This window comes from Cervus canadensis, chromosome 1, assembly GCF_019320065.1.
Source record: "Cervus canadensis isolate Bull #8, Minnesota chromosome 1, ASM1932006v1, whole genome shotgun sequence".
NCBI classification, from domain to species: domain Eukaryota; kingdom Metazoa; phylum Chordata; class Mammalia; order Artiodactyla; family Cervidae; genus Cervus; species Cervus canadensis.
Genome location: NC_057386.1, coordinates 93,707,703 through 93,734,277, shown reverse-complemented (window position 1 = coordinate 93,734,277; position 26,575 = coordinate 93,707,703). Strand labels below are relative to the sequence as shown.

The window sequence follows — 26,575 nt, the reverse complement described above, 5'->3', positions numbered from 1 at the left end:
CAATTTTGTATTGCTAATGAATTCCATATCCTCAAGTTCAATAAATGCTTTTTGGGTAAGCACATTGGATGAAACACAGGATTAGCCCCCTTAGATACATATTATGGACTATACTTAAGATTTCTATAATTAACATGATGGATTTATGTTACTCATTTTTATCTTGAGACACAGAATATATATTTGCAAACACACATGTGTATACAGAGTTATAAATGATATAACTATGTACATATATGTTTATATCTATACTACACTACACTATGTATGGTCTTCCCTAGTTACTCAGAAAGTTAAGAATCTGCCTGCAATGCAGGAGACCCGGGTTGATCCAATGGTTGGGAAGATTCCCTGGAGAAGGGAATGGCAATGCATTCCAGTATTCTTTCCTGGAGAATTCCACGGACAGAGGAGCCTGGCGGGCTACATTCCGAGGGGTCACAAAGAATCAGACACCACTCAGTGACTAACATTTTCACTTTCACTTTCACTGCGTAATCTGACAAGTAAATCACACATTTCAGTTTTTGCTCCCAAAAGGAGATTCATTATACAATTGACACACAAATACTTGAGAAAATTCCGTTCTATACATACATTTGTTCAGACTCAAAGAACTGACACCTCTCTGGGGAATATGTGGAAAGTAGTTAATCAAAACTCAAAATCTAGTGTATTTATTATATATTTTAGTGTTTTGTAGTTAGCAACTAATATTTATGCTAGTGAGACCTATCCAAGTAGAAAATCTCCTTATGCATTCCCTAAGTCTTACAGATTTATAGATGTTTATAGTCTTTTTTTATTTAAATAAAATTATGCAAGTTAAAAATAACAAATGTGAGGAAATAAATTTATACAATGCTATTAAATAATGTATTTTTTAAAAATTTATTAAGTATAGCTCAGTTGATTTTACTCTAACAAAAATGATAGAAAAGGAAGTTATTTTTATTATATTATTAATTATAATATGATATAATTATACACATATATATCATCTTGATTTAAGCCTTATTCTAATCAGTGATGGAATCATTCATTATAAATATATTTGTTTCTTTTTCCTGTTCTAGGTGCTGTGCTATAGCAAGATGAATAGTGTGTGTGTTTAGTCACTATGTTGTGACCGATTATTTTGGGACCCCATGGACTGTAGCCTGCCAGGCTGCTCTGTCCATGAGATACTGAAGTTGGTTGCCATTTCCTTCTCCAGGGGATCTACCAGACCCAGGGATCAAACTCATATCTACAATGCAGGAGGATTGTTTACCGCTGAGTCGCCAGGGAAGCCAATGATGAACAGTAGCATACATCATAATGGAAATAAACATCCAGCAAACTAATAAATAAGTGAAATACATATTTTGACAAGTAATGGTATTCTAGAGTGAACATTAACAGAGGGATCAAGGGAATGTCTATGTTTGTTCCATTTTCAGTTGTGGTTCGGGAAAACTTCTCAATAAAGTAGCATGTGAGCTTAACTGGAGTGGAAAAAAGTGAGAGAAAGACAATCAGGTATTCTTTGGATTCAAATAGTGACTAATTCAAAAATAAATAAATGCTATAATGAGATTAGTCTTCAAGGTCTTGAAAAAGGAAAAATACATCCCAGTGGCTGGATTGGGGTTGATGAGTGGAAAGTATCTGCCGGGGTTTTGCAGGAACTTACACACCTCAAGGAGCTTCTTAATTCCTGTCAGATACACACTTTCACACACACACAGAGTCACAGAATTATTTTTATAGCTTAATGTCACCTCTGTCTCAAGTCATTTGAAAGTTAGGTATTGTCATAAGATTCTCTGCTCCTAAATACCAGCAGTCATGTACTATTTCTAACTATGTAGAGGTAAGGATTCACAGAGAAGGAAAAGATTGGGAGGTGACTTTGATCATTTTGGGTGAGTATTAGTGTTTCTAAAACTGGTTTAACTCATTGTGTTTCAACTTTTTAAAGGTTTCTTAAACTACACAGCAATGCATGGTAAGTGATTTATCTGCAATGTCCAAATTTAATTCAAAATTATTTATAAATAATACATAACAATCTATGATGTTACATTTAACAGAGGAGCAATCAAAACTTTTAGTCCAGCATTCTACCTGCTATTTTTCTGCCATCGATTCAATTACATAGTATCTACTATATTCATGGCACTAGGAATAAAAAGATTAGAACGGCACAGTTTTAGACCTCAAGACACATAACATAGGGCAGTCACACAGCATGGAATAAATATTCACTGGGTCTGTAATAGTATGAGTCAGTATGTTGAATTAATAATGTGTTTTCAGAGCATTCATAAAGGAGTTATTATATCTAAGTTTGGAGCTGGGACAAAAATTGTTAGTCCATGAAGTAGGGGAAATGAATGATAATAGAAAGATAGTGGGATAAGGCCAATTCTCCAATTGCATTTATCTAGAATGAACATTTTAATAGCTTATTTACTTTTACATGCAATTAAACTTCTATAATAATTTTTTACTTTGAAGTATAGTTTACATTGTACTTATTTTCTCTTTTATACCTATCATATCTATTCTGCATGCTATACCTTAGCTTATTGAAATATTTAATAAATGTATGTGTTCAAAAAATTCCTTAACATTCTAAGAATTTTGTTATTTATCATCTATAGGATGAAAATAGATACACTTTCATAAGTTTGGTTTGAAGATTAAATAAAACAGTAAATTTAACAGCTTAGCTTAATGTCTGGCACATAAAAATCCCAGAAAAAGTTAGCGATTTTGTCAAAATACTATACTATTATAAAAGAATTTCAGCAAAAATATATGCAGTATAAATGCTACTATCACATTATAGTGACTGTAAAGGAGAAAATCAATATAGTTATGTTTGTTTATTTCAAGTGATTTTTAAAGACAAATAGCATAAGAAATCTTAAAATGTATATGTTCTTTTCAAATTCAGCATTTTTGTCTTTTTTCCACTCTCTAGGAAAACAAAAATGTATTATAAACTTTTATTTGATTGAATAAAATATTGTTTAAGTATTTTACTTTCAGTATCATGATGTGTTACTAAAAGCACTAGCTTAATTTATTCTAAGTATATAATCTATGGAATTTATAAAATCCTAATGTCAATTTATTTAATTCTTGAAAATATTTAACATCAATAAATGATTTCCTATTAGACAACCTGAAATTATTATGATTTTTGTGAAATTAAAATGTCTAATGATTTTTAAAAGAACAAAAACTTTGCCAAACTATATATCCCTAGATGGTATAGGCATCCTTTTTTGTTTATCTTAACGGCAAATTCAAGAATATAACACTTTTGGTTTAGTTTGAAGTTATAAACTTAAAATTAATATGGAAATAATAGAAGTTATCTGGGTGATTAGGTCTTGACATACTTTTATAAGTCCTATCCTGTTTCCTCATGTGAAATTTTAATGACGTTTTTTTAAATAGTCCATCTATATACTTTGTCAAAAGTAATCCCCCAAATTGTTTCTAAAGGCTTTTTAAAATAAATATAAATTATACTCTTCAAGTATATTCTGCAATAAGTTCTCCTAAGTGAATAGTAAACCAGAGAACCAGCAGTTTAGTTCATTATGAGCAAGCCCAGAATGGTAAGGTACCTTGTGTCGCAATCTTATTAGAGGTTGGTAGGATTTAAGGCCATATCCTGCTTCTTTGGTTGGCCTTCCTTCAGACTCCAGAAAAATGAATCCAATAATCAAAACAGCTGACCAGCACTTAAACATCCTTATTGCTTTTCACCTGTGAAAATTAACATTGCAAATAATCAGAAAACACATTCCAAATTGAAGAAATATATACAAAATATTCAGTAACAAATAGAATTCTCCATAGAATTAATCAAAACTCAGCAGCAGTTGCCAACTGAATCCATAATAGGTAAGCATCTTCAAATAAAGATTATAATCTTCTTGATATAAGAAATACTATTTTTTTTTCACACATACAGCTTTATGTAACATTGAATAGGGGCCAATAAAAATATTGAGGTAAAATAAACACAAGATGAAAGAAATTTTTTTCAAAAGAGAGAAAACATTAAACCATGATTAATTTTCTAATTATCCATACAGGACACATGTATAAATCTCAAAGTCCTCTTTGAGTATATCTGATGAAAAATGCTTAATAAAACTATAACTATTATAATTTACTGGTAAATATCAGTAAAATGTTGATGAGATAGTCTTCTATGGCAGCAATTCCCAACCTTTTTGGCACCAGGGACCGGTTTCCTGGAATAGAATTTCCATGAGGGTGCAGCGGGGTGGTTCAGGCAATAATGCAAGCAATGGGGAGCAATGGGGAGCAGCAGATGAAGCTTTGCTTGCTCACCAACTGCTTACCTCCTGATTTGTGGCCCAGTTCCTAAGAAGCTGTGCACTGGTGCCAGTCTAAGGCCTAAGGATTGAGGATCCCTGTACTATGATAAATTCTTAATAAACTGAGGTTACTACAGAAATTATGCCATTGGGTTATACTGACTTATGAGTATATTTTTTCAGTAGCACCCAAAAGGACATTTCCTTTTTTTAAAAGCTGCTTTTTTTAAGTGCTTTAAACTAAAAGTCATATGATTCTTTCCACAACTGCGTTTTTGAATATACCAGAGAAATTGTAAAAATGCATGAATCTAATACCATATAAATTCCCTAAAACCTCTTCCAAACAAACAAATCTACATGTTGAACTCCACTATATTCCTCTTTACCACTTTGAGAACGCTTCTTAGTCCGTATTGTGACCGTAGTGAAGTGAAGTTGCTCAGTCGTGTCTGACTCTTTGCGACCGCATGGACTGTAGCCCGCCAGTTTCCTCTGTCCATGGGATTCTCCAGTCAAGAATACTGGAATGGGTTGCCATTTCCTTCTCCAGGGGATCTTCCCGGCCCAGGAATTGAACCTGGGTCTCCTGCATTGCAGGCAGATTCTTTACCGACTGAGCTACACTCCCAACTCAATTTGAGGAGCTTTTTCTCCTCCTGTCTAATCCAATCTGACCATCTGAGTTCTTGAGAAACTTAGTCAATTTATTAATTCTGTTATTAAGTGTATTCAAACTCTGTCTCTCAATGATTTTCTTCCATCTTTCAATGTGCTCAAATCACGAATTTTTAAGGTAATTTCTCTCCTCTACTCTCTGAATTTTTAGAAAGAACTATGTATCTCAATCTATCCATTTTCTGACCAATCATGATTCTGTTTTCATCACTCTATCAACATACCATTTCTTTCTCTTTTTTTGCAAGAAATGGTCACCTTGATGTCTACAATATCCGTCTCTTCTATTTCTGTAGAATTTGTAAAAACACCTTCTCAGTCCTTTTACAAGTTCATCTTACACCTTTATCTTGCCATTAAACATTATTTAATCCCATTAGCCATGTATCCTACCCCATTCACTCAGCCAAACATTCAAATAGTCTATGGTTGTATTAATATGCAATGCTTCTCATTCAGTCTTCAGGTTTTTATGATTAACCTCCTTCACAGCTTCTGCTTACATGTTTCAAAAATAACTTCTCATTGTATACATATGCTAACATAAAGTCATGCTTTTAGAGACTTTTTCATTCATCCTTTTACTCAAGTCAAAAACAAAAGAGACATTTTTGATATCTTTGTCTCCCTTATTCTTCATATTAAACTCATCCTTAAGTTCCATTAGCTTCATGTATACCTCTCAAACATCAGTTTCTTTTCAAATCTATTGTAACAACCCTGACACAACCACTTTTCCCTTCAAATGCCCCAACCCTGTCCTTCCTTACCTTTCACACTAATGCACTTTCAATCTCTTCTCCACACAACAAGCTGAACAATCATGGTCAATCCAAACATCATGGTGTTGGTGCATTTGCTAGTAACTTTCAGATATACACTATTCATTTATTCTTGAGATTAAAAGTAAATCACTGGTTCTTACAAGTTTCCACAGCATCTTGGCTCTGCGTGTCTTTCTCTTCTCTAAATAATTGTCCCCCAGCCAGACTAATTTTGTGCAGTTGTTCGAATTTTGAACATTCCTACTATAAGGATTTTGTACACTATTTCCTCCAAATGAAATGCATTTTTCTCATTTATCACCCAAAGATCATCTCATGTCAAAAATATCCCTTGGAATCTTTCTCCACAATGCCAAAACTGAGTTACATTTCTCGTTTACTCTGTTCATAGATCAGTTTTTCTTTGTTTCAGAGCTTCTCTTTGTAATTATACATAATTAATTTGATTACTTCAAAACGTTGGTCTTCCTCACTAGAATATGTATCTGTCTCCTTTAAACATCATGACTGCTGGAATTTGTTGTTTTGCTTTTTCTCCAGCATTACATTGTCTGGGCCTTCCAAGTTGTCTGTTACCAGCTGGACATGCAATGAATGAATGCATAAATGAACGTCATCTTGCATGTGAGGGAAACAAGAAAGAGCATGTTTTCCAGCATTCTGACAATTCTGAATGCAATTCCTATTTCCACTACATCTAGGAAACATCTGAAAGCTAACCTGGGGAACTAAATATTTTCATTTGCAATCCATCATTTTGCTGTCATTTTGATGTATAGTCTAATCCTTCTCCCAGAGGTAAATATTTGTTTATAAGACAACAGGACAGAATATTTTAAATTCAAGACAGAGATTGAGAATAAAGCAAACAGTTTGGGAAAAGGGTGAAGGAGTATTTTTCCTGAGCTCTGAATACTATGTTATTTCTGTTGTGAACCAGGAGAGGGAGGAAAGGGGCAACAATCCTATACCAGTAGATGCTGTGTGAAGGTGAGGTCATACATTTCCTAAAAGTGCTCACGTAAGGGTTTGTCATTCTCTGCCCTTTTCCTCCTAACCCGAACCTTCCTCTCTTTCTCTACTTTTTGTGCACACACACACACACAGAAAATAGTTCATCTACTCTAAAATAACCAATGAACAATTAATTAATTTTAATGGGTGAATAAATATCTCATCAATCTTGGGTGAGTAAGCTTATACACATTGATAATTAGATCAACAATCTGCTAAGCATATTTTCAGCCAACAGGCAACAGGATAGAAATATCTACTTTAAGAAATTTCACTAAAACTTGAGAAAAATGTCAGCATGTAAATCTTCAGTATAGTACATGCAACCTATTTATACTATTTAAATACTTCCTTGATACCCTTAACCATGATTACTTTTTCCATTGCAAGTCTTATGATTTTCAAGTCTAAAATTTCTTAAAAATAATGTTATACAAAAATAAAAATGCTTTATTTCAGCAAAAGCTATCATACAACTGCAGTGATTTACTTGGTATTACAGATAGAATAGGTTTCCCAGGTGGCTCAGTGGTAAAGAATCCTCCTGCCAATGCAGGAGATACAGGAGATGTGGGTTCGATCCCTGGATCAGGAAGGTCCCCTGGAGGATGAAATGGCAACCCACTCCAGTATTCTTGCCATGGGGTTGCAAAGAGTCAGACATGACTGAGCAACTGAGCACTCATGCACAGATAGAGTAAAACAGAACTGGTATTAAAATTCAGATAACTTTTTGGGGGAATAACTGATTTCTATTCCAGATAGGTATTTGAGCTCAGCAGCTAAATGTTAAACAAAGGACAAAAACTAGTTTCTGGGCATATCTTCTGTGAATGACACCACATGATATTCTCCTCCATTGAAATATCACTAAAAAAAAAATACCTGAATTCAATTGTATAGTTATCAAATGGCAACCTAAACATAAAGATGGCTCTTCTCATTGGATGCTCAGAAAATAATTATCAGCTTCTTACCTCTCTTCGCCTACAGGATCCAAAGATGTCATTATTATATTTTCAAAAGTTCACTTGTCTACAGAAGGTGTTCTTGAAATCGTAAATCAGGAATAATTGATCCCATGATATACTGACTCATGATCTCACTTTCTCAGTATCCTAACCTCTGACAATCTGTTAGGTTTTCATAATTAATTGGCAGTTTGTTGACAGCTCAGTAAGAGCACTGAAAAGCATGTGTTGAAAACAAACCAGCTGGAGCAGATGGTGTGATAATGATCTTATGACTTTTCCTTGTAACCTCAACATTGATATGGAAGTATCAGAAACATTCTCACTATTAAGTTAGAGAAAATGCATGTGTACCAAAAAGCTATCTGCATAATACCATAGCTAACAAAGTTGTACTTGAAAAAGACAAGGGGGATGGACAGAGGTTTCTTTCTCTTCTTCAACAAATAATATTTTTCTTCGAATAAAACTTCTATTTTTTCCCCCACCACATGGCAAAACAGGCCATGCTGGTTATGGCAGTAGGATTTAAAGAATAGGATTTACATTATTCAGTAGATTTAAACTGAGGGATTCTGATTTGTTTACACATTATAATCTAATGTCTAATCATTTGGAAGATAAAAGTGATAAAGTATTGCCTTAGGAACAAAATGCAGCATTTGAGATAGAGAAGACAACTTTGCTAGCATGCCTATGAATGAAAAGAATGTCAGGGTGAAGCAAATCCCCATGATTAGCAAATGTTTTAGAGCAGTCAAGTATCCTGAGTTTTACCTGGAATACCCTCACCGCATCTCATTCCATCTTAGAAAGCTACAATAGGTTTTTCAAGAGATAGCTCCAGTCACCTTCTTTATGAAAACATCCCTGCCAGTCACACATAAATTTGACTGCTCTCTGCTGCAATCTTTAAGTGTATGCCTTACATGACTTTTTACTGTGGTTATTGATTTAAGAAAGGCGATCATCCTTGTTATTTACAGCATCGGACTTTACTTTCACCACCAGTCACATCCACAACTGAGCATTATTTATGCTTTGGTCCAGCCTCTTCATTCTTTCTGGAGGTATTTTTCTGCTCTTCCCCAGTATCATATTGGACATGTACCCACCTGGGGTGGGCAGGGAGGGTAATCTTCCAGGATCATATCTTTTTGCCTTTACATAAGATATGACCCTGGAAGATCATATCATGGGGTTCTCAAGGCAAGAATACTGAAGTGGTTTGCCATTCCCTTCTCAAGTGAACCACATTTTGTTGTCAGAACTCTTCAGTATGACCTGTCTTTCTTGGCTGGCCCTACATCGCATGGCTCATAACATCACTGAGTTACACAAGGCTGTGATCCATGTGATCATTTTGGTTAGCTTTCTGTGACTGTAGTTTTCATTCTGGAGGCTGTGGGACTATAATTCTTGTTTCTTCTGTCTGCCTTCTGATGGATGAAAATAAGAGGCTTACACAAGCTTTTTGATGGAAGGGACTGACAATAGGGAAAATGGTTTTTCTCTGGTGCACAGGGACATGTTCAGCAAATACTTAATCCACCATTTATGTTAATGGGTAGGGTTATGCTCCCTCCCTTTTAGTTTTTTGGCCTGAGACAGCCCAGTTCTGGAGTCTACAGGTTCTATGGTAGGGCTAAAGGTGAACTACAAAAAGACATATGCCAACATGCACCTCCCCAGACTGCTGCTATCAGTGCTCCTGCCCCTGTAGCATGTCACTGTTGACCCACCTTTCCACAAGAGATCTTCAAGCACTCAGAGGTAAGTTTGGCTCAGTCTCTTATGGGCTCACTGCTCCCTTTCCCTGGATCCCAGTGTGTGCAAGATTTTGTTTGTGCCTTCCAAGAGTCTCTGTTTCCCTCAGCTCTGGAATTACAAGTTGGATTTACAAAATGCAGAAGAGTCTGAGATAAAATTGCTGACATCCATTTGAATCAAGATTGCTGGGAGAAATATCAATAACCTCAGATATGCAGATAACACCACCCTTACGGCAGAAAGTGAAGAAGAACTAAAGAGCCTCTTGATGAAAGTGAAAGAGAAGAGGGGAAAATATGGCTTAAAACTCAACATTCAGAAAACTACGATCATGGCATCGGTTCTATCACTTCATGGCATATAGATGGGGAAATTATGAAAACAGTGAGAAACTTTATTTGGGGGGGGCTCCAAAATCATTGCAGGTGGTAACTGAAGCAAAGAAATTAAAAGACGCTTGCTCACTGGAAGAAAAGCTATGACCAACCTAGACAGCATATTAAAAACCAGAGACATCATTTTGCCAACAAAAGTCCATCTAGCCAAAGCTATGGTTTTTCCAGTATGGATATGAGAGTAGGACTATAGAGAAAGCCGAGCACTTAAAAACTGATGCTTTTGAACTGTGGAGTTGGAGAAGACTCCTGAGAGCCCCTTGGACTGCAAGGAGATCCAATCAGTCCATCCTAAAGGAAATCAGTCCTGATACTCATTGGAAGGACTGTTGATGAAGCTGAAACTTCAATACTTTGGCCACCTGATTTGAAGAACTGACTTATTGGAAAAGACCCTGATGTTGGGAAAGATTAAAGGCAGGAGAAGAAGGGGACGACAGAGGATGAGATGGTTGGAAGGCATCACTGACAACGGACACGCGTTTGAGCAAACTATGGGTGATAGTGAAGGATGGGGAAGCCTGGTGTGCTGCAGTCATTGGGGTCACAAAGGGTTGGACACAACTGAGTGACTGTACAACAACAATAAACATCCTTGTACAGATATAGAAGGAAGTAGATTGAACTGATTGTGTCACAATTTAACATGTTTCTTAACTTCCCCAGACCTGTCTTTATTCAGTGTCGGGGAGGTGAACACTACCTGGACACAAGTGTCTGTGCATTTTGACATTTTATAATTCAGTGAGATGGAGAAGACAGCTTCTAGACTACCTTGTAGTCCCGGAAAACCTGAGCAAAGCCAGTTGTCTAACTTGTACTCCATATGTAAGGAGAAATTTATGAGCATATAAAATCTAGCACCTGTACCAAACTATTCCTACTGACTTGATTTATTAATCAGGAGAGGATACAGGGAAGAATAGGTTTGAGAGGGAAAAAATATGATTTATTTTCTTGAGGTGCCTTTTGCAGTCTTATTAGAGATATTAAATAGATATTTGGATATTAAATCTGGAACTCAGCAAAGAGGTAGAGGCTAGAGATACCTGTTTGGGATTGTGAACATTTGTGTGTCTTCTGCCTTAGGTATGAGATGAGATGAGATTAGAGAGGACAAAAAATCAAAGACTAAGTCTTCAGGCAGATTTAGTTGAAATAGAGGGTTAAATGCTATGATGAGGTGGAAAAATTGAAAAGAGTGAAATGGCAATTTTAGAAAAATGATAGATAGCAATTTCCACTGGAATGGAATGACTAGAACTCACAGCCCTTATTATCTGACAGCCTGTAGTTTCACTGGTTTGCTTGTGTGTTCTCTGTATACAACCAGATTGTCAGCTACATAAGTACAGGGTTTCAATAATCATTTACGTGAATCAGAGCAGTACATGGCATACATCACAAACTCAACAAATTATTTAAATGTCTACTAACAATTAATTTGAAATAGTGGATATACATAAATGAGTCTTAATATTCTTCATGTGGTCAACACTAGTTACTAAAATAAATTATGAAATCTAGATTGAGTTGCATTTAGCATAAAAAAACATTTCTATTTCCCCTTTATTAAAACCTTTGAATTTAGCTTTCAATGGGAAGTTCCTCTGAAAAAGCCTCACTTCTCAATAACAATCTTTTCATTTTATGGCTCAATCGGAATTGGAAACACCAACCAGATTCTCTTACACCTCATATATACATCTCTCAGGCTTGTCTGTTGCAGCAACTGTTTTCATTTCTTGATCCTCTTTACCATGATACCCACAACTATGAATTCTGAGGTTGAGTTTCAATTTGATATTTCTCTTAGGAGGAAATGTTATCCAAAGAATTCATTTTTATATGGACATTGGACTCTCCCCACCCATCCATGAATTCTTCTATCAGAACAATGATCCCAATTGATGTACAATGTTCTAACTCATTCTAATAAGCATCATTTGAACACAAGCAAAACCAACTAGAAAATAGCTAAGAATTAAATAAACACAGAGGAGAGCAGCAAAGGAAAATCAGATTATGTATATCCAGCTAGACACATTGGGATGGTACCTATTATGTATTTACAACTATCCAAAAATATATTCTGATAGTTATCATTGCTTATATTGAATGAATATATAAATAGAAAGAAATTTCTCAAGTTAGTGTTTAAGAATGACTCATCAAATTTGACCATCAGTTCTACTATATAAATCATTAATGCATATATGTGGAATCTAGAAAAATGGTATAGGTGAACCTAATTGCAGAGATGAAATAGATACACAGAGGTAGAGAGCAAAATTATGGATACCAAGGGGGAAGGGAGTGGGGTGAATTGAGAGATTAGGACTGACATATACACGCCACCATGTATAAAACAGATAACCAATGAGAACCTACTGCAGATTACAAGGAACTCTACTCAGAGCTCTGTGATGACAAAGGGGGGGTATATACACACATGTGGCTGGTTCATTTTGCTGTGCAACAGAAAATAGCACAACATTGTAATGCAACTGAATTCCAGTTAAAACAAAGACAGACATAATATTGCAGATATAACAAGATAACATCTACAAGAAGTAACCATAGAGGGAAAAAAATGACTATTCATACTGCATATGAATAATTGTGGAGAGAGGTCATGTTAAGAGAGATCTTCCACTTCCATTTGCTTTGGATCAATGTAAATGAAGACTTAAGCAAATGCAGCTACAATTTGAAAGTAGTAAATATGTGACTTATGTGTCCAGACTACATGGGTAAGTGTAATTCAAATTTATATGGAAATACTAGCAAACATGGAACTTTCTGTATTCTTAATCCTTAATCATATTGTGAAAGTGTCTAAAAATTTTAAATTCAATGCTTTATGCTGAAAGATTCTAACAAGTGCAATACATTTTTCTAAACATCTGGGATAAGAATATAATTACATGTTAAATAATGAGAATTATGATCATTAATTTCACTCTTTCAAAGAAGGTAGAATTTGTATTGTAATGACATCTGAGTCATTAATTCAGATGAAGAAAAATGTCCAGATTCTAATCAATTATACCTTTCAAAAGTTTTTGTAGTTTGCAGCCAAAAGAAGCTAAATATAGATAAAATATATTCTTTGCCATTTTAAAACCGCAGTGTAAAATGTATAATAATTTAAGCTTGCACTAGGAGAAAGTATTCACACTAAATTCCATTGAATTAAAAACTGTCTATTACTCATCTTCAAGGAAATGAAAGTCCCACATTATGAAAAGCACGCTAGGTCATAAATATTGTTTTTCAAAACCATCTTTGCTTTACACAGTTATTTATACTGCAGCTATATTAACTATCCTAGTGCATTAAACAATGTTTTAAACAAAATATTCAAGTACAACATATTACAGATAACAAAAATGAAAAACTTATTAGAAACCTAGTGTAAACTTTTTATTTGTGAGGAACAGAGACCCAGTGAGAATAAGGTTTGCCTATGAGGAAAGAAGTGGACTTGGAATACAGCTGATTCCAAGTACACAGGTATGTTTTTTTATACTACAACACACCTGATTAGAATCCATTCATTATGGAAGGAAGGACACAAATGAGAATTTGTTTAGAAATTGCATTTCTGTGAGCCCCAGCATTCTGGTATTTGCTATTGGCTAGACCTTCTAAAAGTCAACTTACAAGACATGAGTCGCCATCTCTACAGAATCCAGTTGCTTAAGCAGAATTTTAGGAAAACTTTTTGGTTGTACATTTGTTCTATACAATGATCTTCATTGGGAAGATGGTTATATGCAGTTACAGTTAAAATATATAGAGATATGTTTACAATTGTCCTCATAGAAACTGAAATTACACAGCAGATTTATATATATATATATATATATATGTTATATATATATATATATATTTGCTAATCAGGAACTTATTCCTAAAAAGCAGAATTTATTGCACTAACTAGAGCCCTTACCCTCGCAGCTAACAAGAGAGCAAATATATACACTGACTCTAAATATGCATTCCACATCATACATTCACATGCTGCCATTTGGAAGGAATGAGGGCTCCTATCTACTAAAGGCTATCCCATGACTAACGTCCTGCTTATACTCCAACTTTTAAAAGCAGCTAACATGCCAACTAAAGTAGGCATCATACATTGCCTAGGTCACCAGGTGGCCTCAGATATAGGCTTCCCAGGTGTCGCTAATAGTAAAGAACCTGCCTGCCAATGCAGGTTAGATTTAAGAGACACAGGTTCGATCCCCAGGTCGGGAAGATCCCCTGGAGATCCCCTGAAGGAGGGCACAGCAACCCACTCCAGTATTCTTGCCTGGAGAATCCCATGGACAGAGGAGCCTAGTGCGCTGCAGTCCATGGGGTTTCACAGAGTCGGACACAAGTGATTTAGCACACATGCATACACACACACACACACACATATATATGTGCATATGTGTGTATAAACTATAAATATATATAACACATATATATAGTTATATAACCATGTAGATGTTTACATTATACATAGATGGTATGTATAATACAGGACACATATATTTTTAAAGAATGAACTTTGAGTCTAGCTGACTTAACCCAGGAAATGTTTCAAATTGTACAACCTTACAATAGGCTGGACTTTCAATTGTCTGCACCAGCGCCTCAAATTTAGGCTGAAATAAACAATACAACCTTCAGTGACACATTTTCAATCTCCCAAAAAAAGTCTTCGGACTTTATAATACATTAATGATTCAATAGTCAAAAGGTGTATCACATGTAGCCTGAAGCTAAATTCATTCACTATGTCTATTCTTATAATGACCTCAGTAGACAATACTTTAAAAAAATCTTTATTCGCTTCTTTTGTTCAGTTATTAAATCATGTGGTGTCAGATTATTCTTCACGATGCTCATAATATCCTGAATTATATATGTTAGTATGTGCATATCATAGACCATCAGTTCAACTTGCTGAGAGCTATGGTCCATTAAGTGGAAAAATATGACGGGTCACAGTCCTGTCCTAATACAGCCAAGGCAATATGACTCAACTCATCTGTTGCTCTTAGCTTTTCTCTACTCTATCTCATCTGCCTTTGGTATGACTAGTTCAAAATAAGAAGCCAATGCAATATCATTGCAAATGATATTTATGTATGCAAAAAATTAACTGCATACAAAATATCTCTATTTTGTATACAGTTTATTACACATGCTAAATTTCTAAGATTTAGTATTTTCCCAGAAGTCTGACATCAAACAGGCATTTTTTTCTTCTCGTGGGTAATAAACTGAGGATATTTATTTCTACAAACCTTATAAATGTCCCTTCAATGCCGAGCAGTAGCATGCTATGTAGTGGAAATAACAGGAGGCTAAAAGTCAAAAAGTTGAGCACCGAAGAATTGATGCTTTTGAACTGTGGTGTTGGAGAAAACTCTTGAGGGTCCCTTGGACTGCAAAGAGATCCAATCAGTCCATCCTAAAGGAGATCAGTCCTGAGTATTCACTGGAAGGACTGATGCTGAAGCTGAAACTCCAGTACTTTGGCAGCTGATTTGAAGAACTGACTTATTGGAAAAGATCCCCATGCTGGGAAAGATTGAAGGTGGGAGGAGAAGGGGATGACAGAGGATGAGATGGTTGGATGGCATCACCGACCCAATGGACATGAGTTTGGGTAGGCTCCAGGAGCTGGTGATGGGCAGGGAAGCCTGGTGTGCTGTAGTACATGAGGTTGCAAAGAGTCAGACATGACTGAGCAACTGAACTGAACTGAAAAGTCAAAAGAGCTGGACTCTACTTTCGGCTGTGTTTATAAACTATTTTCTTAACACTTCTTTACAGTTCTCAGCCAAAGGTGTTTCCCCACTAGTCCACTGAAACTGCCTCCAGAAGTGAGCTCTTTATTGACCCTTCCACTTTCATCACACAATATTGACATGATTTCATTTCACCTTTCTAACCTTGATTTTGTAGTCTCTTTCCCTATCTCTTTTTCTTCATTCACCTGATCTCTTAAAGCTGATAGGCCAGCTTTATGTGAAGTTCCAAAATGAAAAAAATAATCAGAATAATAAAGTTCATTTTTCCTTTGACTTTTTATTTTATATTGGAGTATGGCTGATTACAAATGCTGTGATAATTTCAAGTGGAGAGCAAAGGAATTCAGTCATACATACACATGTATCCATCCTCCTGCTCCCCTCCCATTCAGATTGCCACACATTTAGCAGATTGTGCTATACAATAAGTCCATGTTGATTATCTATTTTAAGTATAGCAATGTGAACCTGTCCATTATTTTAAATAATATATTTAGAATATTAAGGAACAGCATCTATATGTCATAGACATATACACTGAAAGTTATCAAAAAATATACTTTCATTCTTTCCAAACTAAGTACCAATTGGATGGGAGCAAGCAAATTAAAACAAATCAAACACAATGATCTTGGTTTTTCTCTTTTTTCCTCCTAAATACAATGGATAAAACCTTGAACTTTGCAAAATATTACCTAAAGATTAGCAATTGCATATATGTTTGGTGTGAAAGACCTATTCTCTTTATTTGTATATCAGCTGAAATAAGTTTGACTAATATAATATGTAAAAATGTTTTTAAGTTTTTAAAATAATAATATATTATATGACCTTGAAAATATGTCCTGGTTCAAGAGAAGAGAACATCATTATAAGCTCTGTCTTCTGAATTCATTGCCTTCTACTTTGATGAGCACTTAAAATGTAAATTAAGGAAGAATACAGCTCTTAGGATTGACTGTGCCTAAAATCCCAAAGGTACTATGTTACAGATTTTATTTGCTATTAAAAAAAAAATCATTGCAATTTTGTCAATGTCAGACATTTTAAATTCAAACTATTTCATACCAAACTTTCTAGAAGCCTATATTCTTTAAATCTGGGACTATATTTAGTGTATAAGGGGAAAAAAAAAGCTGTCACAGGTTAGCAATGAAGTGCTGCATAGGGAACAACTTAATTTCCTCTGTATTTAAAGCTGAAATACTATGGGGAAAACTCATTCATTCAGGTCAGCTGAATCTCAGAGGTGTTCTAGTTCATATGCAGAAAACTGTGGGGAGAGTCCAAGGATGGAGCCCAGAGTCAGTAGTAAAAGTCACTGGGAGACATTTACCAGGATGACCTCATGCCTCCCCAAAAGGAAAGACTTGAATTACTTCTAGATCCAGCGGGAGGCTTTTCACAATTACTCAAGTCAAAACATCTGTGTTTTCACGGGAGATATGAAAAACAGAGTAAACCTGGCATACAGACCAACTTCAGTTTAGTCAGTTGAGGATGAGCACAGTCCTAGTGATCTGAATCAAAGTAGACACGGGGAGTGGAAACTTTCCAAGAAACTCCTTACAGGAGTTAACAGGAACTGTAGTAGCTAGTTATGTGGACAATGGTAACCAGTTATCAAAACAAAAGTTATTAGCAAAATTGCAGCAAAAAAAGTCATGCTGGTAAGCTGGTTTTCAGCAAGTTACACAAGAGAGCTTGCATTTTATTTTATATCAGTATTTTTCAAAATTCAAAAATAAACTATCGATAAAAGCTTGGATGTTTTACATCTGCATGCATTAATTTTTAATATTACTTTCATTATGGTTTATCACAGAACACTGACAATGATCCCCTATGCTATGCAGTAGGATCTTGCTACTTATTCATCCTATATGTGATAGTTTGCAACTGCTAATCTCAAAGTTCCAGTCCATCCTTCCAATAACCCCTGCCCCTTGGCAACCACAAGTCTGTTCTCTATGTCTTCAAGTGGTTTGAATTTTTTAAAAACACATTTTATCAGAGTAGGAAAGAAAGAAAACTGGAAAATGATGAAAAAGAAAGTCAGTTATAATTTAAAAATAAAAAGTACTCTTTGGATATTTAGTCCAGGCACAAGTACACTATATGCTTTTGCATTTTTGATAGTGATCAACACAAAATATGCTAATTTCAGTAGAACAGATATGTGAGTCCAGTCAACATATTCACAGTGATTTACTAGCATATACAATCGAAAAGCAAATGCTCGTTCATAGAGGAAAATAAAGGCAAGACACAGGTACTGGTAAGTTTTCTGAGACTCTCACATCTGTGGTCTTTGGGAATGAGTCATTCTAATTAGATTGAGAAACAAATACTATATATATGAAATTGAACTACATGGAATTGGAGCTAACTTGCAACTCCATCAAGACACTGCCTTAGTCTGAAGTCAGCTAACAAAAATTTAGTAGCATCATCCAACCCACAGATGGCCTGCTTCAGGACCCTTGTAATTCTGCAAAATCTGCAGTTACCCTGACAACCAATCTTTCTCTCTTTTTTTTTCAAGGGATTTCATTTCTCCAATTTCTCTTCTTCTCTGACTAACGCATATAAAACTTGCAACAAAACTGGTTGGACTCAAGATCTAGTAAAATGTATCTCCCTTCCTCTATTCTCCTGGAATTAGAACCAGAAATGACCATAATGATTCCTTGCAGCTGGCTGCTGACAGAAAGGCCTCTCAAGTTTTTAAGTAAGGGAATCTACTGCAAAATGGATCCTTGAACACTCAGAGAGCCAAGAAAATACAGAGTGAAAGCTGGAATATCTATCCAAACTTCCCTCATGCTCACTTGAATGCTTCTTTTATTTCATTTCTTTTCTCGAAAAAGCAAGCTACAAGTTCAACTCAACCCACTGACTGTCCTACAGTAAACACCAAATTGGGTTTCCCTGGTAGCTTAGCTGGTAAAGAATCTGCCTGCAATGCAGGAGACTCCCGTTTGATTCCAGGGTGGGGAAGATCCCCTGGAGAAGGGATAGGCTACCCACTCCAGTACTCTCAGGCCCCTGGTGTCAGAGGGTTAAGAATCTGCCTGCAATGTGGGAGACCTGGGTTAGATCCCTGGGTTGGGGAAGATCCCCTGGAGGAGGGCATGGCAACCCACTCCAGTATTCTTGCCTGGAGAATTCCCATGGACAGAAGAGCCTGGCGGGCTACAGTTCATGGATGGGATCTCAAAGAGTCGGACAGGACTGAGCGACTAAGCGCAGCACAGCCAACACAAAATTAGTTGAGGCCAACCTTAGAGGGTGGTGTGTGCATGCTTAGTTGTGTCCGACTCTGTGATCTTGTGGGCTATAGCCCACCAGCTCCTCTGTCCATGGGATTTTCCTGGGAAGAATACTGGAGTGGGTTGCCATTTCCTTCTCCGAGGAATATTCCTGACCCAAGGATTGAACTCATGTCTTGCATTTCCTGCATTGCAGACGGATTATTTGTTGCTGGGCCACCAGAGAAGCCTTTAGAAGGCAGCTGCTGCTGCTGCCAAGTCGCTTCTGTCGTGTCCGACTCTGTGCGACCCCATAGAGTTGCCTATAAAGCATGCAAGTTTGCTAACACAGGGGACCCAGTCTGCCCTCAAATTTGGCTTCTGAACTTCTTTTTTGAAAATACATGTTTAATTACATTCTATTTTCACTTTTTAAATTATAATGCATATAATTTTTATTTGATTCACTGAATTGTTTAATAGTTTGTGATAAAGCTGTAAGGTTTTAAAGAACACCTCCCCTTCACAAAAAATATTTTCATTTTAGTTTTTTATGTTAATTTTTATTTGATCTGTTCTTAATTTAGGCTATAGAATGCTTAAAAGATTTTATTATATTTTACTTGCATTTTATTTTTAGTCCATTTTTATTTTATTTAACTACAGTTTTTAAGAAAATGTATTGGATTTTATTTTCTTTTTTTTTTTTCCTTTGGGTTGCACCATGTGACATGCAGGATCTTAGCTGCCTGACCTGGGACCAAACTCCTCAGCCCCCTACTGCCAAAGGGCTGAGTCCTAACCACTGGTCAACCCGGGAAGTACATACCGGATTTCTAGTTCTATCTTGGCTAAATGTTGGGATTCTCTGTATCTGTGATTATATTTTTAAATTCTCTATTTTATTCCATTAACTTATCTCTACCTTGACAGATATCACAGATCATAATTATTAGAGCTTGATAATAATTCTTGACATTCTGTAAGGATGCTTTGTCTTTTCCTTTTGCATATTTATTTTAGACTGAGCACATAAATTTCTTTATTGGAGTTTGTTTTGGTTCATGTGTAATTTCCATTCACTTTTAGTCCTTCCATGCAATTTAATTTAGATGTTTACTATATAAGCAGCTTATGAAAATTTTAAACCATGAAAATCTGTCCTTTATAGGTGAATATAACCTTTTTTTTTTACATTTATTAAGACCATTTATTAAGACTGAAGATATATTTCAACATACTTCTACAATAAGTTTCGTCAATGTGTGTATTGTTGATCTTTGGCCATTGTTTACTTTTGATTGTTTTCTTTCCTTTCACACATACAGTTAGACAGATGCATTTTCCATACATTTTCTTTTTTTTTCTCAATTAGAAACTGAAGATGTGTTTTACTGTCTAAAATATTGAATAGATGATCCTTTTTTCTGAACAAGAAAAAAAGTTTGAGCTTTTAACTTTTTGAAAACATAAGATCTAACATGAAAGTAATGAGACTATTTGTTCTGCCTTTGAAAGACAACTATTATATTTAAAATAAAAAATTATCTTTAATTTTTGTTAAAATTTGTTAATTTTTGTCATACATTTCTAATGGTTTTCTTTTATGTTGAAGTAAACCTTTCTATAGTTTTTCAGTATGAGTCAACAAGAAGCAAATCATACTCATTTTGTGTCTTAAAATGTCTTTGCCTTTGTTTACTCTTAAATCACATTTTTAAAAAGCTATTAATTCTAGATTATAGTTTCCTCTACAACACGTTCAAATGTCTATGGCATGTGCTACTTTGATGAAAAGTCATCTGTTAATCTATTTGTCATGCCTTTGTAGGCAATGTGTTCTTCCTTGGTAGTTTTTAAAACTCTCCTTATTAATTTGTCTTTTGTCTTCTAGAACTTTCTTTCTCTGTAATATTTTACAATTCATCATTTCTTTATTTTTATCTATAATCTAATGTGTAATCTGTCCTCTGAACTTTTTTTTCAAAGTATAGTTGACATACGTTATTCTATTTTCTGGTGACTCAGTTACACACACACACACACACACACACACACACACGTGGCTTCCCAAGTGACGCAGCTGGTAAAGAATCTGCCTGCCAATGCAGGAGATACAAAAAATGTGGGTTTTGACCCCTGGATCAGGAAGATCTCCTAGAGTAGAAAATGGCGACTCACTCCAGTACTCTTGTCTGGAAAATTCCATGGACAGAGGAGCCTGGTGGGCTGCAGCCCATGAGGTCACAAAGAGTTGAACACTGGCAAAGAGTGCAAGCACCCACATGCACACACACACAGACACACACATAAATATATATATATATATATATATATATAATTTTTCATATTATTGTTCATTATAATTTATTCAGTATATTCAAGATATTGAATATAATTCCCTGTCCGTACAATAGGACCTTGTTGTTTATCCATTTAACTTTTATTTAAATGTCTACAGGTATTTTGTCAAAATTTCACTGCTTAGTATTTTTAAAATATCAAATTATTTTTATTTAATTTATTCTACTTCATTTCATACTGTCTTATTTTTGGACATTATACCTTCTTTTACTGATTTGATGATCCTTAACATATTAATTTAAATTTTTTCCAGAATTTTTCTTTAATTTCTTCTGGAACATATCATCATCAATTATGTATTTGCTTATGTATTTGTAATATCAGTGGCTGTGTGTGTGCATGGGTGCTTAAGGCAGGATGGGTTTGGGGTGGGTGTTTGTCTGTGTTTCATCTTTCCTTCCAGGTCTTAAATTGGCAGTTTTGGACTTCTGCCATGTTACTCTGCTGAAAGCATTGCAGACTCACTCATCAAGCTTGTAGTTAACTTGACCTGATCACAATAATTTTTTTCTTTTAAGTAATCATCACTCTCTACACAATACTTTAAGTCTCAGCAATGACCAGCCTGTTGTCTCCATCTCAAATCAATACTCTTTAAGTCACTGGATTCAGTTTGATTCTGGTGACTCTCATGAATTTGTATGGAAAGTTCTCTATCTCATTAGTGAAAGTGAAGTCGCTCAGTCGTGTCCGACTCTTTGCGACCCCGTGGACTGTAGCCCACCAGGCTCCTCCGTCCATGGGATTCTCCAGGCAAGAATACTGGAGTGGGTTGCCATTTCCTTCGCCAGGGATCTTCCAGACCCCGGGATAGAATCCGGGTCTCCCGCATTGCAGGCAGACGCCTTAACCTCTGAGCCACCAGGGAAGCCCCATCTCATTAACCTCAAATAACTAATTTTCCAGGCAGCCTTACCTGCTTCTCTGTATGTCTTTTCTCTTACCACCAACTCTTCCTGCCTCCCTACAAAGTCATGCCTCTTTGATTTTCCCTTTTATGTTTTATATTATTATTTATTGGAGAAGGCAATGGCAACCCCCTCCGGTACTCTTGCCAGGAAAATCCCATGGACGGAGGAGTCTAGTAGGCAGCAGTCCATGGGGTCGCGAAGAATCGGACAGGACTGAGCGACTTCACTTTCACTTTTCACTTTCATGCATTGGAGTAGGAAATGGCAACCCATTCCAGCGTTCTTGCCTGGAGAATCCCAGAGACGGGGGAGCCTGGTGGGCTGCCGTCTATGGGGTCGCACAGAGTTGAACACGACTGAAGCGACTTAGCAGCAGCGTTATTATTATTATTGTTGTTATTGTTGCTCTTGTTTTATGCTTAGGAATAGCCTCAAAAAATAAGTAAGGAAACAAGTTTTGCTTTTGGGAATGAATCAGCAGAGGGGTACTCACACATCAATCAGACTTGCAAAGATGGACCAAATAGTAGCTTTTTTTTTTGAGTAGATCAAAAAATAAGCAAATTTGTGTTGCTAGGAATTCAAAAAATAGTGGACCTCAAGGAAATACCATTTGCTAGTCATTTAATGAGTGTACAATTGTTTTCTGAGTTTACTTAGATAAATTAATAGCATTTTCATTAACTTTTTCATGATAAAAGTGGATAATGTTGTTTTCAGTTATAAGCTCTTTAAAATACACATGTAGATACAAATGCTAAAATATATACTGCTAGGATATATCTGGATCTTCACTGTAAAAATCTGGAGAAAAGTACAAAATATCAACCTGAACATGGGGTCTTTTATTAATAATAATTAAAAACTGCCATATTAATATTCAATTCATAAACAGAAATATTTGGGTGGAGTAAATAGTCATTAATTTATTAGATCTATAACCCTGGAAATAATTCAAAGGATGATCTAAGGAGATTTTTACACAGTTTAAAAAATATTCATCTATTTGTAATAATTTTCCAAAACCACAAGAACAAGTAATTAATATACTAAACTTAACTTAATGCCAAGATGAATGAAACATGAATTTTATAAAATTTTATAAAAATTAGAATTCTACACTTAAAAGGCATCTTAAAATTCATGTAGTCAAAGTCAGCCCTCACATATGAGGAATAAGAATCAGTATAATGAGCTGCAGTCTGCTGATACTTAGCTAATTATTTCTAGTAATATGTCTGGAATATTTCCAGACACATGTATAAGAATATGTCTAGACATAAAATTTCCTAATACATAGAATTCTTTTCAAGTTTTACTGAAGATTCTAATTGAATTCCTTCATGTGATTATCCTAATATTATGAAATACGTCAAAGAAAGTTATTAGAGTAAGATAACAAAAATTACTCGTATTTTATTTGTCCTGATATAACGATGTGTTTGGTTATTTAATATGCATACTTCTGTAACAGTGTGTAAATAGCATCTTTTTCACCTTGCAAAAAATGACTTGATATCCAAAAAACTGGTCACGTCGTGGCAGTGTGTTACCTCCAGGTTAAATTTAACTTGGGTACCTCACTGCTTGACATTTTATTTTTATATTTAATTAATTCATTTGTTTGGTGAAAATCCACATCTTACATGAAGTAGAATGCTTTGAATATTGTATTGTATTGTATTTTAAGTTTTAAAATTTCTTCCAGGAACACAGTTGGAATTTAATTCATTTAATTTTTTTTTCCCAAATTAACTCTGCAAGTTTCGATATTCGTTACAAAAATAATATGTGAAAAAAAAAATTGGTAGTACAGTTGATGTTATAAATTCTTAAAGCATAATAATAAAAAATCACATAATAATTGGAACTATCAAGAAGACATTATTTACATTCTTCTCATGAGAAGAGTGTTAACACAATGCTGTATAATTGTGAAAATTTCAAAATTGGCATTGAGCTGTATCATGGAAGTATTCATAACAGCAGGCATGTCTCAACCCCATGTGGAGGAAAAATAAAATGACAAATCAAAACAACAAAATCCCTCTTACATATGACTCAAATATTAATTTAATGCAAGCTAAAAATCTATTTTAGATGAATATTTTAGGCAATTATTGTTTAAATAAATAATAAAGCACATTATCCCAAATTTTATAGCCTTACAGATAATACTCAGAAATATATCTGCTATGAATTGAAGAGAGGAAGAGCTTAGTCAAACAAAACCATCAAATCCTTTTAGATTTGTTCATCACAAGATTTAAAATGTGCCATTCTTTAAGAGGCAACATGCTAGCACTATAAATATATTTTACGAAGATAATACAGTGAGATTACCAACATGAAGCAGTAGAATTCTAGAGAACCTAGAGGCATAAAATCCACACAGGTACTGAACATTTTTCATTTTCTGAAATTACCCTGCCATTTTAAGCAACAAACTGAAGGTCTTGTAAAATGTCTTTATTCTGCTATCCGTGAAGAGTTGACAAAGAGTTTAGGAAAAAATCATCTGTGTCTGGTCTTTGAAAAACCCTAAATTTGTTTTCTGTTTTCACGGTCTATATGCATCCACTCTTAGGAAGGAGGAGTATTCCAAGATCCATGAGTTCAGTATTACCTGTATAAAATGTTCATTCTTAACTATAAATTCACCCCTCATCAAGTGTGCAATAAATAGGTGCATGGGTTTGAAAATTATAGCCTTTTAAAATAAGCTCAATCAAGCCTGAACATTGTAAGCACTTTCTATGCAACTGATTAGGAAAGGGTATGAGCAAAATATCTCAGACTATGTAAACAGGAGCTTATTATCCTACAATCACACTTTTTCAAATGACTGAGCTATGTTAAATAAGAAAAGCTCCAAGTGAATGTGTTTCTTTTTCCTTTCTAGTTTTTTGTACTTAAATAAGCTGCATTAGCTAAAAGAGAACTATAGAAACAGCTCTCCTAGATGTGTCAAGGCCTACAGAATGAAAACAATATAATGCAAACAGCAAGTGATAGAAAAATATTAGCTCACCTTATCAATATTTCCATAATATAGATGTGACATGAGGTATTGAATATGATCAGTGATTATGAGTTGAACATGCTTATTCAATTTCTATGCTTATTCAATTTCTCTACCAGAGATCTAACTGAAACTCCCTGCAGTGGAAGTACAGAGTCTTAACCACTGGACAACCAGGGAAGTCCCCACAGTCACCTCTTAAATTAAAAACAGAGTTAGATATCATTTGAGTAATTTGAGTGATCATGGGCTATGATTGGAAATACTTTATAATATTCATTATTTGTGGGCTAATAAAGCTCTATTAACATTTTATACTAAACAAATGAATCCACTACAATATTTGTTAGCATTCACATACTAAAAAAAAAAAAAAAAAATGGATTGTGGTTATAACAAGATCACAATGGTTGATATCAAAAATCAAATTCTAAATTTTAGAATGTGAGGATTCTTTGGTCATTTAGGAACAAGTTCATTGATCTTCTCTCAAACTGGCCATCTGCTGGCCTCATTTCTAATGAAAAGTCACGTTTCAAAAGATTTACTCTGTTCTCTGGAGGATGTGGCTAAGCCATTCAACTCTCTTTACAGAGATGACAGTAATCAAATGTCACAATGATATAAAATTATTCCATGGAATTGGACATTTCCTGCTAACGCAGTGGCTTCTCACTGAGAAGATTCCCTGGGCTAGACGGACACAAGCTGAACTGGAATGAAAGTCAAAAGCTTCAGCACAGGAGAGGGCCCAGTGGTGACACTGCTTTGCACCTTTTTCACCTCCTTGACTTTCCCTTCTTTTCTGCCTTTGCTTTCTCTGCACTGAGGCCAGCAGACCTGACACTGTTCCTAAGGCAAAAGAGAGTGTCTGTTTAAACTCCCTAGGTTCAACCGAAGACATTCTGATTTCAGGGCTTTCAGGTGAAATCCAAGGATCTGCATTTTAAGCAGGCATCACAGATAATTCTGAAGCCCCAGGCTGAGCAGCTGGAGTTTGTCCCCTGTGCACGGATACTCCAAGATGAATATAATAGCAGGAATTTAATAAGAGGAGCTGAGCCCTGCCCCGATAAAAGACAAAGAGACCACATATTTCTCGTTCTCCAGGGCAAGGAGACCTTCCCATCTACACATGTGCAGAAAGGCTCCTTGTGGAGCCTATCATTATAGAGAGTGAAGTAAATCAGAAAGAAAAACACCAATACAGTATATTAACGCATATATATGAAATTTAGAAAGATGGTAATGA

General features: G+C 35.3%; 1 protein-coding gene across 4 annotated transcripts in view; it reads right to left on the bottom strand.

Moving 5' to 3' along the window:
- Positions 1 to 26,575, bottom strand: part of FSTL5 (follistatin like 5) — an 851,448-nt gene that overhangs the window by 792,260 nt on the left and 32,613 nt on the right. For all 4 annotated transcript variants that reach the window (XM_043487302.1, XM_043487320.1, XM_043487311.1 and 1 more), the window contains exon 2: positions 3,627 to 3,768. In XM_043487302.1, the coding sequence (XP_043343237.1) occupies positions 3,627 to 3,752 (126 nt within the window). In that variant the 5' untranslated portion in view covers positions 3,753 to 3,768. The remainder of the gene's footprint in view (positions 1 to 3,626; positions 3,769 to 26,575) is intronic.